The sequence below is a fragment of the Diabrotica undecimpunctata genome, chromosome 1, assembly GCF_040954645.1.
Source record: "Diabrotica undecimpunctata isolate CICGRU chromosome 1, icDiaUnde3, whole genome shotgun sequence".
Lineage (NCBI taxonomy): Eukaryota > Metazoa > Arthropoda > Insecta > Coleoptera > Chrysomelidae > Diabrotica > Diabrotica undecimpunctata.
Window position 1 is genome coordinate 35,826,203 of NC_092803.1, and position 16,180 is coordinate 35,842,382.

Below are 16,180 nucleotides of genomic sequence, written 5' to 3' on the forward strand. Positions count from 1 at the left end.
TATGTACAATTTGTGCCATGTTCTAAAGGTATTTTCACATGTTGGTAATCCGTCCACTAATGTAGATTGTAGGTATCCTCATCGGAAAGAAGAAGATAATCCATTCAGTTAAAAAAGCAGAAGAGAAGTAGGCAAGTTGATGTAAATTTTGATTTGATTTTGATCTTAACGTTTTTTTAAGTTTCTTTTGTGAATATTTTTTTCCTTAATTTTTATATGAATTCTGGAATTGAAATTAATACTACTGCTGCAATCAGTTTTTCAAAATGATTGATATTTTCAGAAGTATTCAGACTTTGATTAAATTAGGAACTGTTCATACCGACAATAATGTATTTAAGTTACATTATAAAATTACTGTAATGTTGTTAGCGGGGTTCTCCATATTATTAACAAGCAAACAATATTTTGGAGAACCCATTGATTGCGATGTAGAACAAAGAAAAGACATTATAGATACCTTCTGTTGGATACATGGAACTTTTATTGTGGAAGAAAATTTAGGTGGTAGGTTGGAAAGAAAATAATAATAAATACTTGCTAAAATCCGACTGTACAAATTAATAAATTAATAATAATGCCTTTTGTTCTAGATTCTCGTGTACCTGGTTTGGGACTAATTAGTTCCAAAGCAAATGAGCCTCAGAGAAAAGATAGCCCTACATCCCGCCAAACTTATTACCAATGGATTTGTCTAATTTTTGGATTCCAAGCAGTTCTGTTTTATTTGCCCAGATATTTATGGAAAGCTTGTGAAGCAGGAAGACTAAAAGAACTTGTAGGGGAGTTTGGTAAGATAGTAAACCAATAAATTAATATGCATTTCTGCATCTTTATCTATTTAGTAATGCCTTACATATATTTTTAGTTCATCAGATATTCTGGTTTCCAATAGATCTTTTATTTCTACCTGTATCTATAAGCAGATTGCAAAAGACACAAACTGTTTATATTAATTATTTAATCCCTAATAGCATCTGCAAAATTTATATACTAATATAATAACCTTTGTCAATTTCATACATATTTTGGGTTTGGATATCATTTTTGAGTGTTTTTTTTCAGCAGCATAAACTGAATTTATTATTAAGTCAGTTTTAATTTTCTATTTCACAACCTTCTTTAATTATCCTTTTATTTATTGTTATTAATAAACCTTAAAAAATTACTCAAAAAGAGTATTTTCATTAGGTGAAATTTAGAAATATGTTTTAATTTTTTATTTAGATTTTATTTCATATAAAAGTAGCATCCCTGCTATGTTAAAGAAATATTTAAACACTACAAGGAGTACAAGAAATATGAGGAACTAATGACCAAATGGCAGGTAGCGGGTAGGAACTCGGAACTTGGATTCTATTGAATAGTCCTATCAGGGAAAGTGAATCAATCCCTGCAATCCGCATATTCCAGGAGCTTCTTGACCCAGGAAGCTAGCACCTGTTAAGGGTCCCTTGTTCAGGGTCACAGATGAAGTCCATAACAGCATACAAGGCATTGAAGAATATTTTCAGTACAGTGAAGATGGTGGAGTTTGCATCCCCTGATTTTAGGGATAGTATAAGGTATTTACAACGAGTGGTTGAATTAAAAACTCCTGCCTTGCTAGCATGGTGTTTGAAGGCAAATACCTCCCAACAAAATGTCAGATTTTAAATCAAAAACGGATAAATCGAAAGTCTGACCCTGATTTATAAGTCTGTCCCCCAAGGATTCTGTGGGGTGGGGGGAGTGGGGGACAAAAAACTGACGATGCAAAAGACGAAAAAACCTTTAACACTCTTTATCTGTACCTACAATGCCAGAACATTATTATCTGAAGAAAATGTCACTGAAATGGAAATCGAGATGTCAAAATGTCAAAAGTAAAATGGGATATCATTGGTGTCAGTGAAGTAAGACGACATGGAGAAAACCTGACAATACTAAAATCAGGCCATATATTTTACAGTATAGGTAGTGAAACTGTATATACAAAAGACTTGCAGATAACATAGTAATTACAAGAAACATATCCACAAGAGTAGCCTATTTAATCATAAAGCTAAGTCGAAGGTATAAAATAAAGATTATTCAAGTATATGCTCTAACAACGGACCATCCGGATGAGCAGATTGAAGAATTTTACGATGATATCTCAACGGCACTGAAAGTAAAACCAACACACTACACGATTATATGCGGCGACTTTAATGCAAAGATCGGTCTAAAGTAGGATGAACAGGAAACAGCACTAGGTAAATTTGGATCAAAGTGGACAAACACTACTAGAATTTCTATTACAACAAAATATATACCAGATGAATAGTTTCTTCTTTAAAAAAGACCAAAGAAGATGGACATGGAAAACCCAGATGGCAAGATCAGAAACGAGGTAGATTACATAATCAGTGACAAAAGCATATATTTAACGATGTCACAGTCTTAATAGCTTTACCACAGGTAGTGATCATAGAATAGTAAGAGCCAAACTAAAATTAGACTTAATAACAGAAAAATCCAAAATGATTAGGAAGAATGCCAACCCGATATGGAACGTCCCAACGAATTTAAATGAATACCAAGACAATATCAATAAAGTCCTTTAACAAAACGAATGCATAAATAATGTAAATACCCTAAACGAAAATATCATAGAAGATATTCGAGAGGCTCAAGTAAAATGCTGCCCTAAAACACTCCAAAACGAAAAAAAACCATTGAAACAAAGCAATTAATGGAAACTAGAAAAGAAAAACTACGAAAAATAAATAAAGAAATATCAAAAGCTATAAGGAAAGATTTAAGAAAATTTAAGAATGAAAAGGTCCACCGAACTATAGAAGAGAATAAAAGTCTGAAAGTCCTGAGAAGACGGGTAAACAATGGAAAATGTGATATTCACAAACTAAAGAACAAAGAAGGAGCCCCCATATCAAATAGAGAAGTACTACACATAGTTGAAGACTTCTATCAAGAACTATAAACAAGTCAAAGAGAAGACCAAACGAACTTGGAAGCCGCTGCATCATGCAAAATCATCAACCAGGGTTCAGAGCTCATGCCAGAGATCACACTAAGCGAAATCCAAGACGCAATTAAAAAGATGAAAAACAACAAAGCATCAGGAGAAGATGGAGTCGTAATAGAAGCTATAAAGATGGGCATATCCACAGGGCGGATGTGCCCTTCTCAACCAAATAAACATTTTGTTTAACCTTTGTCTAACAGACTGTTGCATACCAGAAACAAGGAACAATGCAGTAACAATTTTACTACACAAGAAAGGAGACAAGGTGCACCTAGAAAACTATAGACCAATCAGCTTATTGAACCACATCTATAAAATGTTTACCCGAATAATTACAAGACTAGAAAAAAGTTGGATTTCTACCAGCCCCGAGAACAAGCCGGATTCCGCTCAAAATTCGGAACAAACGATCACCTACAAACAGTAAAAACCTTAATATAAAAATCGATAGAATATAATGGATCACTGGTACTTATCTTCGTAGACTTCAAAGCATTCGATACCATGGAATTAGACAGCATTATAACAGCTCTGAACAATAGTAGAATAGACTACCGGCTTACAACGTCAGTACAAACATTGTACCAAAACGTTACAATGCGTGTAAAGCTACATGATACCACCAGAGAAATTCATATCAAGCGAGGTATGAGACAGAGCGACACTCTTTAACCTAAATTATTTATAACGGTCCTCGAATACGCCTTTAAAATGCTAAAGTGGGAAAATAGAGGAATAAAAATAAACGGGGAAATGCTCAATCATCTGCGTTTTGCCGACGATATAGTACTTATTACCTAAGATCTGCGTGAAGCACAACAAATGCTACAAGAATTAGAAAACGGATCTTCAACAATAGGTCTAAAAATGAACATGAGTAAGACCAAATTTATGACAAATTTAGTTCCCAGCGATCACCTAACCATCCAAAATCAAGTGGTAGAATGGACGGAAAAGTACATATATCTCTGTCATGAAATCAGAATAAGCAAGAATAATTAGACCTGTGAATTCCAACGACAAATAACACTTGCTTGGGCGGCGTATGGTTCACTAAGAGACATCTTTAAGAGCAACATCCCGATAGCTATGAAACGGAAGACATTTGACCAACGCGTTCTTCCCATTATGACATACGGAGCAGAAATTCTCACTCTCACAAAAACAACCGTACTAAAAATGCGAGTGGCATAAAGGCGCATGGAAAGATCGATTCTCGGCGTGACAAAAAAAGACAAAATAAGGAACCAAGACCTAAGGAAAAGAACAGGTATCACTGATGTCGAATTTATAGCCAAGCTGAAATGGAATTGTGTAGGTCACGTGGTCAAGATGGACCAGAAGACTAATTGACTGGCGTCCAAGAGAAGACAAACACAGCAGAGGACGACCACCAACACGCTCGATGGACGACATTAAACGAATATCCAAGAAATGGCAATAAGGCGCACAGAACCGTGAAGAGTGGCAAAAAATGGGAGAGACCTATGTCCAGCAGTGGACACAAGAGGTTGCATGATGATGATAAATGACCAATGAGAATTGAGCTGTTGTCTCTGTTATCTACTTTTGATATGGTGCACATAATTCTGATGTACTAAGTGTTAGGTAATATAAATATCTGGACCACACTGGATAATTAGTAAAAGGGATGTGGAAATATCAAACATAAACACAAAATTTATTCTATCTTAAAATAAAAAATATAAATATTTAACCCAAAAATCTGAACAATTAACCAAATTCTATTTTATTAACATAGCCTGCATATTACTAGAATAAATTCTATAAGAAAGACTAGAACAAAATTTAGAAATGGATACATGATACAGTCTAACTCAGAACTGGCAACCTTAATAAGTTATTACTTAAATACTTCTCAAATTTGTTCCTGGTAAAAGAAGATTGTTAATTTACTGTTAATACTCATTGTATTTTAGGAGGGCCACTTGTTTCTGATAAATGGAATCAAACCGAAAGAGATAAATTAATAGCAAATTTTTTAGGAAGCACATATATACACAATATGTATACATTTAGGTACTGCTTTTGTGAAGTCCTCAATATGTTAAATGTGGTAAGTATATTAAATTAAATTTTCATTTAGTATTTCTTGTTTTTGAATACCCTTCTGGTATCTAGCATTTGTCAACCATCATGCAATAATAGCAAAATAATTATCAGTATAAGTCATAGATTTAAAGTGTCATAAATATACTTTATCAACGTCATGCCAAATATTCAACAAATTTGTTTAGAGCTTTCCAGTAATTTAAATGGTGATAAATTGTCATTTTTAGATTGTATCTCTTATACACAAACAGAAAAACCTTACTTTACACTTCTTCTTAATGTGCCCTCTCCATTACTGAAGGTTGGCTATAACTACAGCAAATTGCTTTCTATCTTGAGCTGTTCTTAGTATCGAATGTGTATCCATGCCTGTCCAGTCTCTTACATTTTTCAGGCAGGAGCATTTTCTTTTTCCTGGACCTCTTCTTCCTTCCACTTTCCGTTCCATTATCAGTTGTAGAAATTTGTATTTTTCTCCTCTGTAAATATGTCCTAGATAACTCGTTTTTCTGGTTTTTACAATATTTAGGAGTTCTCTCTCAGTCCCCATTCTTCTCAGCATCTCGTTGTTGGCCATGTGCTATGTCCAAGAGATCTTCAGTCCTTCGAAAAACCCACATCTCAAAGGCTTCTACATGTCTCATACTTGTGATTCCGAGAGTCCATGTTTCCACTCCGTATAGCAATATGGAATAAATGAATGTTTTTACAAATTGGTACCGGATATCAAACGATAAGGTTGAGTTTATTAGGAATTTTTCATTCTTTGAAAAGCGGACCTAGCATACTCTATAAGAGCACGTATTTCAACTTCGTAGTCAACCCAGATACTTGAATTTTTGTACCGGTTCTATCTGTTTGTTGTAGATACGAATATTAATGTCGGCATTTGGTGCACGTGTAACGGCCATTACTTTTGTTTTATTTGTGTGTATATTCAGCCCCAAGCTATCTCCCCCTCTAGTTATGACATTCAAAAGTCGTTGCAAACCCTCAGCACTGTCCGCAATCATGACGATATAGTCTGCGTATCTTAAGTTGTTTACATATTCTCCGTTGATTTTTATTCCTTCTTCAATATTGTCGAGGGCATTTTGGAACATCTTTTTGGAATATATATTAAACAATAATGGAGAAAGTACACAGCCCTGGCGAACTCCTCTTTTTATTGACATTTCTGCTGTCATATGATTGTCTATTTAAATCGACGCCATTTAATCCCAATATGGGCCACCGTGTTATGGTCTATACCATGTTGTGTTACAGTTTCTATGAGTTCTGTGTGTTTTACTCGATCAAAAGCTTTTTCGTAGTCGATAAAATAGAGAAACACGTCTTTTCGTTGATCTCGGCATTTTTGTTGTACTATCTGGATGCCAAATAATGCCTCCCTCGTACCAAGCCCCATACGAAATCCAAATTGGTTGTCACTCAGATTTCTTTTGCATTCTCTGTATATACGTTGATGTACAATTTTGTGTAAAATTTTCAGAAAATGGCTCATCAGGCTAATTAATCTGAACTGTGAGCATCTATTTGCTTTATTTTTCTTGGGTATATATATAAATGTCGATCTAAGCCAGTCTTCTGGGAAGATTCCATAGGTATATATTTTGTTAAACAGTAGTGTTAAGGACTGAAGATTTTCTTCATTGATAAGTTTTGTTATCTCTACATATATCTCATCTGGATCTGACGCATTTCGTGGCTTTGCCGTATTGATCGTTTTTGAAACTTCCGATGTTAATATATCAAGTATTGATAGTTCCTCAGTTCCTCACATGTGCGTTCATCCATTCTTCTTTGGTTTTCCTGATTTTGTTTCGGATGGTTCTCTGGGTTTCTTTATATTTTACTTCATTGCGGTTTTTGTAAGATCTTCACACTTCACACTATTAAGACAAAAAAAACTCCAAATTTGCTTCTAAGAAAAAATCCAATCTTTCCCTGTTTCATCATCTCATCCCTTTGTCAATAATTTAGTTATCAATTTATTTTTTCATTAGATTTGTAATTTGCAGAAAATACTCTTCTACCCAAAGGCCTTAATTTTTGCGTTTGTGAAATCACTCCTCAAAGAATTCCAATTGAAGAAAAAGGTCGAAACTGCCCTCCAAACAACAATTCTTCATATTCCAGATGGTAATTTCTGTTAGTCCATTTCTCATTGTCTAATATCCTATGTACTTAGATAATGCTATAATAGGTTATGTACTTTAGAAAGGAACTACAACTTTAAAGGGGTTTTATTGTTTCACCTAGTCAATGAACCACCAAATATAAAAAAATCACGGAGTGCTACCATTTAAAGAGGTACGTTTTTGAAAAAGGGGTGAATTTGTCCCTAAACACTTGGGTGCATTTGGGTGAATTCTATGCATTTTTCGTACATGTACATCTACAGAACAGTTGTTCAAAATTAAATTTACTATTGAAATTTCACCTTTTTTTTTGACAAAAATACGGAAACTGAAATTTGATAAAAAAAAAGGAAAACGAAGGAAAAAAACAAACACACACGATTTTTCTTTTATGACCCATAACTTTTTTCCAAAAGGTTATAATATAAGCATTGTTGTGCAGAAAAAAAAAGTTTTATCCTTCCTCTTCAAAGTGACATTTTTGTCAAAAGTCTTTGGGGTTTACAGTATCTGAGAAATGATTTTTCAAAGTTTTCCACACATACCATTTTTGGGACGTTTTCCCTATTTTTTCGCAAAAATTGTTCTACAACTCTTTTATATGCAGTTTTAGGTATATGCAATGGTACATTAAATTAGAAGAAAAACTAATTACCTTTAAACTGGTCTACTGTAAAAGGCTCTTGGACTAATTTTAAGCAAGATACGGTTCTTCAAAGTTTTCTACTTTTAACGATTTTTACTATTTACGGCAAAATGCAAAAATTGTGTACGAAAGCTGCACTTTTCATCTTTAAAAGTCATTTTAATTTTCGTCGGTAGGACACTGATCAAATAGTATCAAATTTTTACCATCGAGTTCATAAAACTTTCATCAAAAAAATAATTTCGCACGCGTAACACTTTTAAAACCGCCGGTCGCTTCAAGCGTTGTCTATGAGAGAACGGTTGATTCTACAGTGTTCTGTAGTACTCCTAAAAATTTTTGTTCAATATTATCTCAGTGACATTTGGTTTGAGACATTTTTTCTCCAGAGCTGATTCTTGGTAAATTGATTTTTTTCGTTTCTCTCCCCTCTATGAGGGTCGGTTTTAGGGGAAACCAGGGGTTAGGAGTGGCAAACTTCTTAGCATCTTTTTGGGGTCTCAAAATTGACATTCTCAGCAAAATTTTATCCAATTAATTTTGAGGGCAGGTTTAGAATATAAATTGGTTTATCAAGCGGAATGTTGTGTTTTAGTAATTCGACGCCAAGTAAATAAAAAGAAGAACTCTTCGATTTCTATGAAATTTTGTATATATATAAATTTTGTATAAAATTTATTATTTTTCATAAAAAAAATACTTCCGCAAATTTTCAGTGTGGTGGGTGAGTTAGAGGCACTTCAAAGGTTTTTAAATTTTTAGCAAAATTATGGATTAGAATATATTGAGTTTCATTTTGAAAAATTAACTTTACTCTAGAATGTTCTTTAAAATTAATGCATTATGGATAAGGTTAAAGTGTGGCGCGCATTAACCATACATAAAAAAAAAGAAAAAAACGTAAAATTTACTGAATATCTTACTATTTTATCCGTTTTTTCGGGTTTCTCAAAATGATAACATTTTATGAGCTGAGATTAAAATACTCCAGAAAATTTTAACAAATACACTGCCCGTCATTAAAAAGAGAATTTTTCAATAATTTTAAGTTTATGCAATTTTTAATTACTGTAAATAAACCCCCACGATGCAGAAACACTTTTAGGTACCGCCACTGGGTACCGAAGAGGTCAATTAAGGGTAATAAGTTCGCAAATTTATAGTAGGGGTAAAGGATTTCGGAGAATGCACGTGTTGTTTGTAGAGATAGTGCAAGCACTCCTGACCACGGCGCAGTAGACGAAATTTGGTTTAGTCCCCACTTCCATGTAAAACGCATTGTACTGTGCACTGTATAATTCCACTTACAATAGAACCTTTCTGCCTTTACGTGAATTTGACTCCGCCTTCGCGCAGCTCCATGGTCAGGAGTGTTTGTTTTACCTATACGTTGTTTTTCTTGGAATATGGCTGTTCTGTTTTTCAAAAATCTTTCATTAGTGTATAGTTGCTCAAAGAGTGAACTCGTGCAATTTTTAAGTTTAAAACTATGGCTGAGAGATTTGCTAGATCTGTTCAAATTGTTACTTTGATTGATAATGGAATAAGTCAAAAGGAAGTGGCCAGAAAGCTTGGAGTCAGTCGTTGTATGGTCCAAAAAAACATACCAACGATTCGTAGACACTGGATCTCACATACGACGATCAGGACCAGGCACGAGAAGAATCACGACGGCCAGAGAAGACCGTTCTTTACAATACACTTCTTTCCAAAATCGGTTCTTACGGCTAGAGCAATCCAAAACCGTTTTTAAAATGCTCACGGGTGGACATTAAGCACTTCTGCAGTGAGAAGAGGATTAATAGAATGTGATCTAGGGGCTCGCTGCCCAGCAACAGGACCTTTGTTAACAGCAGCACATCGACAACACCAACTTGAGTTTGCTAGAGACCACGAGCATTGGACGATAGGAGATTGAAAAAATGTTTTGTTTAGTGATAAGTCCAGGATGGTTCTTTATGGATCAGACGGTCGCATCAAAACGTACAGCAGACCTGGGGACCGATACGCTGCTTAGCTCAACGAGCACATGTTGCTTTTGCAGGAGGCTCTAGAATGTTTTGGCAGGCATTTCATTCGAAGGCTGTACTGATCTCGTGTTTATTAATAGAGCAGCGTTGAATGCTCACCGATACATTACCGAAATTCTCGACGACCATGCAATGTCTTTTGCTGGGTTTGTGGGCGAAAACTTTATTTTCATGCAAGACAACGTGTGGCCACTCGTAGCCAGGATGGTAACGCAATACCTGGAAACCGTCGGTGTGCCAAAAATGAATTGGCTGGCTCAAAGCCCAGCTTTGAACCCGATTGAGCATGTTTGGGACCAACTCAAACGAAGAGTAAGAAACAGAATACCTGCTCCAATAAATCGTGAGCAGCTTCGATTGGCGCTCATGGAAGAATGGGAAGCTTTTCCGTAAGAAAACATCCAGAATTTAATCAGTTCAATGCCAAGTCGAATGAGGAGTGTAATTCAAAATAGATGTGGTAATATAGAATATTAAGAATCACGACTTTATTGTAATTTTTATAAAGAAAACAAAAAATTTATAATGTTAATTTTTAAAATTTTCCATTAAAATCATCATTTTGGCAGAACTTTTTTTTACATTTGTTATTTAAGAAATGGTTGCATACAACTTTAGAACATATTCTTAAACATTACACAAACATCTAATGACAATCAATTTCTTGTAGGATTCTTAAAAATTAAAAAATGCCCAAAATTTTAGGTGGCTTCTTTTTAATGGCGCGCAGTGTATTTTTAAATTAAGTATAATGTTCATATTGGATTAGGTGAGCCACAATTAATTGTAATGAAAAAACGGCATTTGTCACTCCGGGAGTGAGGGGAAGCATGGCTTTCTTATCGTCTATGCATGGAATTTAATTCGATTCGATTATTTTATTTTCATTTTAGTTTATTTTATTAAGAACCACGCATGGGACTACGTTTGCTACTCTTCGTAATCCTTTGAACCGATCAATGCATTCTTGCGATAAGAAAGCTATGCTTCCAAAAACTTACATTTTATAATTATTGTTATTTGACGTTTCGGTTTTCAGAAATCGTTTTCGAAAAAGATTCTTTTAAAATAGTGAGCTGTTATAACCAAGTTGCATGGCGGATATTGTTTTTCAAATTGACGTTTGACTTACTTGGCCTCGGTCTTGTAGCCATATAGCCAGCTTTTAGTTGATAATTCTGAAGGTGATGTTTGTAACCTCAGGATGATATCACTACCCTTAGGATGATACTATTTTAAAACAATCTTTTATGAAAACGATTTCCGGCGTAGAATTTGAAACTTCAAATAACAACTTACTATAAAATGTAATTTACATTACAATAAATTCTGGCTTAATCCAATAGAAACATAATATTTATTTCTACATGCCACAAAAAAACAGTTTCAAAACCTTTTTAGTTGTACATATTTCGCTTTTTGTAATAATTATAGTTTCAATAGTTCAAATGAAAAAAAAAACGAAAAATCTGTTAAAAAAATTATGAAAATTGTGTTGTTTGTCTAAATTTTTCTACGAAATCTGGACTGAAAAACCTTTAAGCTGTTAGGGAAAATAGAAATTTAATGACTGTAATGAAATCAAAGAAAATCGGGTTCTCAACTTTGCTCACTTGGCGTCCAGTCATTTGTTTATTTAATTTTTTCACTGTTTCACAAAATTATTTTTGAATTTTCTTTATGTAGATAGCAAACATCTATTTCATGGACTGGCTGGTAACAGGAGAATTCTCTGCATATGGAATAAACCATGCTACTTATAAAACTATTAATCCCATGAACAGAGTTTTTCCAAAAATCGCTAAGTGTACCTACTATAAATACGGACCTTCCGGAGATGTTCAACTTTTGGATGCTCTCTGTATACTACCTCTAAATGTATTAAATGAAAAAGTCTTCCTTATCCTGTGGTACTGGTTTTATATTTTATTAATTATTTCTGTGTTATGTGTTGTCTACAGGGGACTGTTTGTATTTCTTCCTTCATTCAGGACATACCTGTTAAGAGCTCAAACTCGAAAAATGGATAGAAAAAAAGCCGAGTTTATTATTGAGAAAATTTCCTATGGAGACTTTTTTGTATTGTACAAATTCGGCAAAAACGTCAATCCGGTTTTGTACAAAGATATTGTTAATTCTTTGTATGAACAGCTGCTTTCTAGATATCAGTACAGAATACAAGACATTTAAAAAAAAAATAGAACGAAAGTTAGTAGTATGAATGGACTGATATAAATACTAGAAATATCAATCATAAACTACATTTAACAGTTCTAACAGTTTCATATGCAGTAGTAATTTCTCTTCTTCTAGAGTATCGGCATCAGTGGAGATTGGTAAGATACATGAGAGCAAACCATACTTTCGAAAAGTGTTTCGATTTATTTTGATACAATACCTATTATTCTTAAGCTGTTATATTGTTTAGCATGCATTTTCCGTTGGATTTTTTACTTTTATCGTGACCTGTAGTGTTTTTCTCAAATTACCTGGCTTACTGAGACTGTTTTTCGTTTTGTAATGTATTCAATAATTGCCCTAGTTTTTTTCAGTGATTTTGCTTCCTAAATACTAATTGTTGCCTACCGTTATGTGAAAAATATGGGAGGTAAATTGAAAACAATGTTGACTATAACTGTGTCACTGCATAACTTGGAAATAGATAAGAATCTACCTACAATTTTTGTTTTTTTCTTTTATAATTTATCCTAGATTACATTCCCAACATTTGAACATAATCATCGGATACATTTTGTATAGCGGCAGATTTATTTTGGTGTTTTTGACATTTATGTTCAGTATTTTTTTATGTTCAGTTTTTTCAATTTTTCATTTTCATTTATATGCATCTTCAAGAGCATCTCATAGAGACTTGTTTAGTATACCGATTAAAGGAACACAACCTCGCAGTTTTGTTTTATTTTCATTTAAAAATTTTTCTTTCTACTTATATAATTGCTACTTTTGTATTATGTTGTCCTGTTTGTCTATATATTTTTTATAAGCTTCTTTTATAGCAATATTCTATTTTTCTATGCTTTTTCTTTCTTAATTAATTATATGAATGCATATTTTCGCTGTTTTTGTGCACTTGTGAATTAAAACAACGGAAAAGCAGATTTTATAATATTATTCCTGTCCTGTTATTTTTCCAGTTTTCATTAATATCTTGTTAGGGAATCCTTGATGAAATTTTTATATTCAGTTTTCAAACCTCATTGCCGTTCATGATTGGTATCAATTAGCCGTTCAGATTTCAACACAATTATTTTTGTTATCTGACTTAATCTATACAGTGTAGGTGCCATTATGTTCTCTTTACCCCGTGCTTCGTTTTAGATTGTTGGGTAAGATTTAGTATTTGTGATGCACATTGCCTTCCCGTTTTAAAGCCATTTTGTTCTTTTATTATTTTTCCGTCTATTCTGGTTGAAATTATATTAAGGATAATGCGCTTAAGTATTTTTAACATGTGGCAGAGCAAAATATTGGCCGATAGCTTTTGGGGTCATTGCGATCTACCAGGTTCAAGCAAGGCAACGACTTTAGCTTGTCTCCAGACTTTAAATATCTTCATAGTTTGACCAGAACTGTTCATCATCTGGAGGAGCCATTGTAGTGGTTTTGCTAAAAACTTCTTAATTTTCTCTGTGCGCAGATCTTTAATTCCCGGATTTTTTATTATGTGGTTGGCGGATCTAAGCCCAGCATCGTTCTCGCCTGACTGGTTTCATTCTCTCACACATTTTAAGTTTTTCTTTGCCCCTTTTTCCAGACGCTACACCATTTTTAACGAGTTGTGACGTTTGGGTATTTTTTTGCTCTTACTAGGATCCTAGCTTCTTCAGTAGTTTCCAAGCAGGTCTACTATTATGTGCCATGTTAATATTTTCCATGAGATTGCTCCATTTTGGATCTTCGTTCATCTGAGATGGTAGTAAGTAACATTTCTTCAGCTCAGTGATTATCATCGCTAAAAGGGTCTTCATCATATAGTTTTGATACCGGTTGAACAATGGGACATATTCAGGAGTTATTTCTTGAACATAGTGAGTCCGGCATCCTCGCGGAATTTTTCCCAATTTGCTTTGTTAAAATTAAATCTCTTTTTAAATGGCGTTGCTTGTGATGTTATTACAGCGCTCATCGCATAAACAAGTGGTTTGTGTTGGATGCGAATAATTGCGTCTCCGATATTCTTTTTACGCTGAGCTGCTATTTGGCTGAATACAAAAAGATTGTATACTCTCTTCCAACAAGCACTGTTAAAAGAGGAGGGAAGTTTGTCGTGTATTAGTTGTGGTTGTCCATTATACGCCCATAGCTCCAACCGTCTAACATTATTATCAGTCTCTCTGTCTCACCATGCAGTATTTTGATAATTAAAATTTCCAAGAATGAAGTTGCTGTTATGGTAGTTCAAATTGTCAGGTTCAGTGAACATGAAATCTTCCCCAGGGGTCTTGTATACAGAAGTCGCAGATAAGCTTGGTGTGCAGATAGTAATAATTTATATGTTGTGGAGTTCACTGTTAGCAGATGATGTTATGTCAAACCTAGGTCAAGCAAAGATAGCACTTCCATATTTATCATATGGCTTATCAGTGATCAGCTTCATACCGAATATCCTAGGTTTGGCGGAATTCAGCCCTCTATGTGTTAATATTGAGATCGTTAGAATAGTTTGTATTGAAAAGGGCCGATTTGACATACCTCATAATAAAACATATTAAATTTTTCAGGCTAAACTCTTCATTTAGTTTTTTACCACTAAAAAACTGAAACATGTTTGATATTTCTTTATTCTTTATATTCGTACTACATTTTATTATTTAAATCTGTAGATTCAGATTACTATTCGTTTTGTAGTTTTAGAAGAAATCTTCTTTTAGATTTAAAAGAATTATTTATTTTCTTTGTTAAATGCTAAATTGAGAATGTAAGAATTAAACAGTTCCTTGGTTTTCGTTATACAATATTAAAAACACTGTGATATATCATAGTATTTAAATGTAATAATGTTGTTTTCATAATAATGTTTTGTATGTTAATAATAGATATTTTGTTAGGTTATTGCTCAAAACGTTGAATATGAGTATAGATTTATTATTTGCCATACTGTATTGTTACCATTGAAAATTACTCGATTGAATAATTAGAAGATTTAGTTAAAACATTAAGATTTTTTTTAAATACGTTTATAATACCAAGAAGTACAAATTGTACGTAATTGAGCCTTTCTGACAAATATAATTATAATATAATACATTTGTTGTCATACAGTATTCTTTTGTGATCTTTTGTAAGTAGAAATAGTTTTTTGTTCTTTATCAATGTTAATGTTTTTTTTACAAATAAAGTTTAATTAATTTCTTACTTGTATTCTTTTATCTTTTTTTGTTATCTTTAATAATGGTGAACGATATAAAACTTGATATAACTGTTTTCACTAATGTCAAAACCAGGTAAGATGATCGGATTGGGATTAAGCGATGAACAGTGGGTTTCAAACAAATGTTACTTTAAAATTTAATTCCACGTCCCTTGAAAAGTACTTACTTACTTAATCAGTAGACCCATTTGTACCTTTCGGTGTTGGGCCGTTTATAATACAATTCATTAAATTACAATATTTTACAATCTTCTGAGGTGTCCTAGCTCTTAACGAACTTTCTCCATTCCTTCCTATTGGATGCCATCTGTGTTGCGTCCTGCCAAGTCTTACCCTTACTCTGCAGTATCTGCGAGATGTCACTGTTCCATTCTTTAATGGGTCTCTCTCTTCTGTTCTTCCCTATTGGTTTGGCGTCCCACACTCTTTTTACTTGTCTATTATTGTCCATCCGGGTTAGATGTGAGAACCATACCAATTTTTTCTCCTTGATTGAGTCGAATATTGGTTTGATTTTGAGTCTTTCTCTTATTTCTTTATTTCTGATTCTATCAAAAAGTAATCCCTTGAAAAGTAAATTATTTAATTTTCTATATTTGCTCAGTAAGAATCTTGAATTTTATTCTATTGAAAGCAAATACAATGAATATTATCATCATTCTCTTTGTCTTTATCTCTATGACGCGTCGGCTTCCCTGATTATATTTCTCCATATTTCATTCTCATTTTGGCCACATGCATGCGTTGTTTCTCTTTCTTGTTGGTCTTATGGCTGTATATAGAATTTTCCCTTCAGCTTCATTAGAATGTTTCTATCACATAAGACACCACTATCGATCTTAGGTACTTTCCACAATCATTTCACTAACCAAAGATATCGTTTTATGT

The 16,180-nt window shown here is 33.6% G+C and overlaps 1 protein-coding gene across 1 annotated transcript; it reads left to right on the forward strand.

Annotated features, from left to right (window-relative positions):
- The first annotated feature begins 118 nt into the window (after nt 1-118).
- LOC140447776 (innexin inx2-like) lies at nt 119-15,266 on the forward strand. Its single transcript, XM_072540636.1, has 4 exons — nt 119-507; nt 594-791; nt 4,951-5,087; nt 11,587-15,266. Exons 1-4 carry the CDS (start codon nt 267-269, stop codon nt 12,088-12,090), a joined length of 1,080 nt encoding a protein of 359 aa, XP_072396737.1. The 5' UTR covers nt 119-266; the 3' UTR covers nt 12,091-15,266.
- The last annotated feature ends 914 nt before the right edge of the window (nt 15,267-16,180 follow it).

Bases quoted from the DNA above. Each gene is read 5' to 3' on its own strand.
- LOC140447776 (XM_072540636.1), top strand. From the start codon at position 267: ATGATTGATATTTTCAGAAGTATTCAGACTTTGATTAAATTAGGAACT. The intron at 792-4,950 runs GTAAGATAGTAA...ATTGTATTTTAG, and splicing joins AGAACTTGTAGGGGAGTTTG to GAGGGCCACTTGTTTCTGAT. The intron at 5,088-11,586 runs GTAAGTATATTA...TTCTTTATGTAG, and splicing joins TCCTCAATATGTTAAATGTG to ATAGCAAACATCTATTTCAT.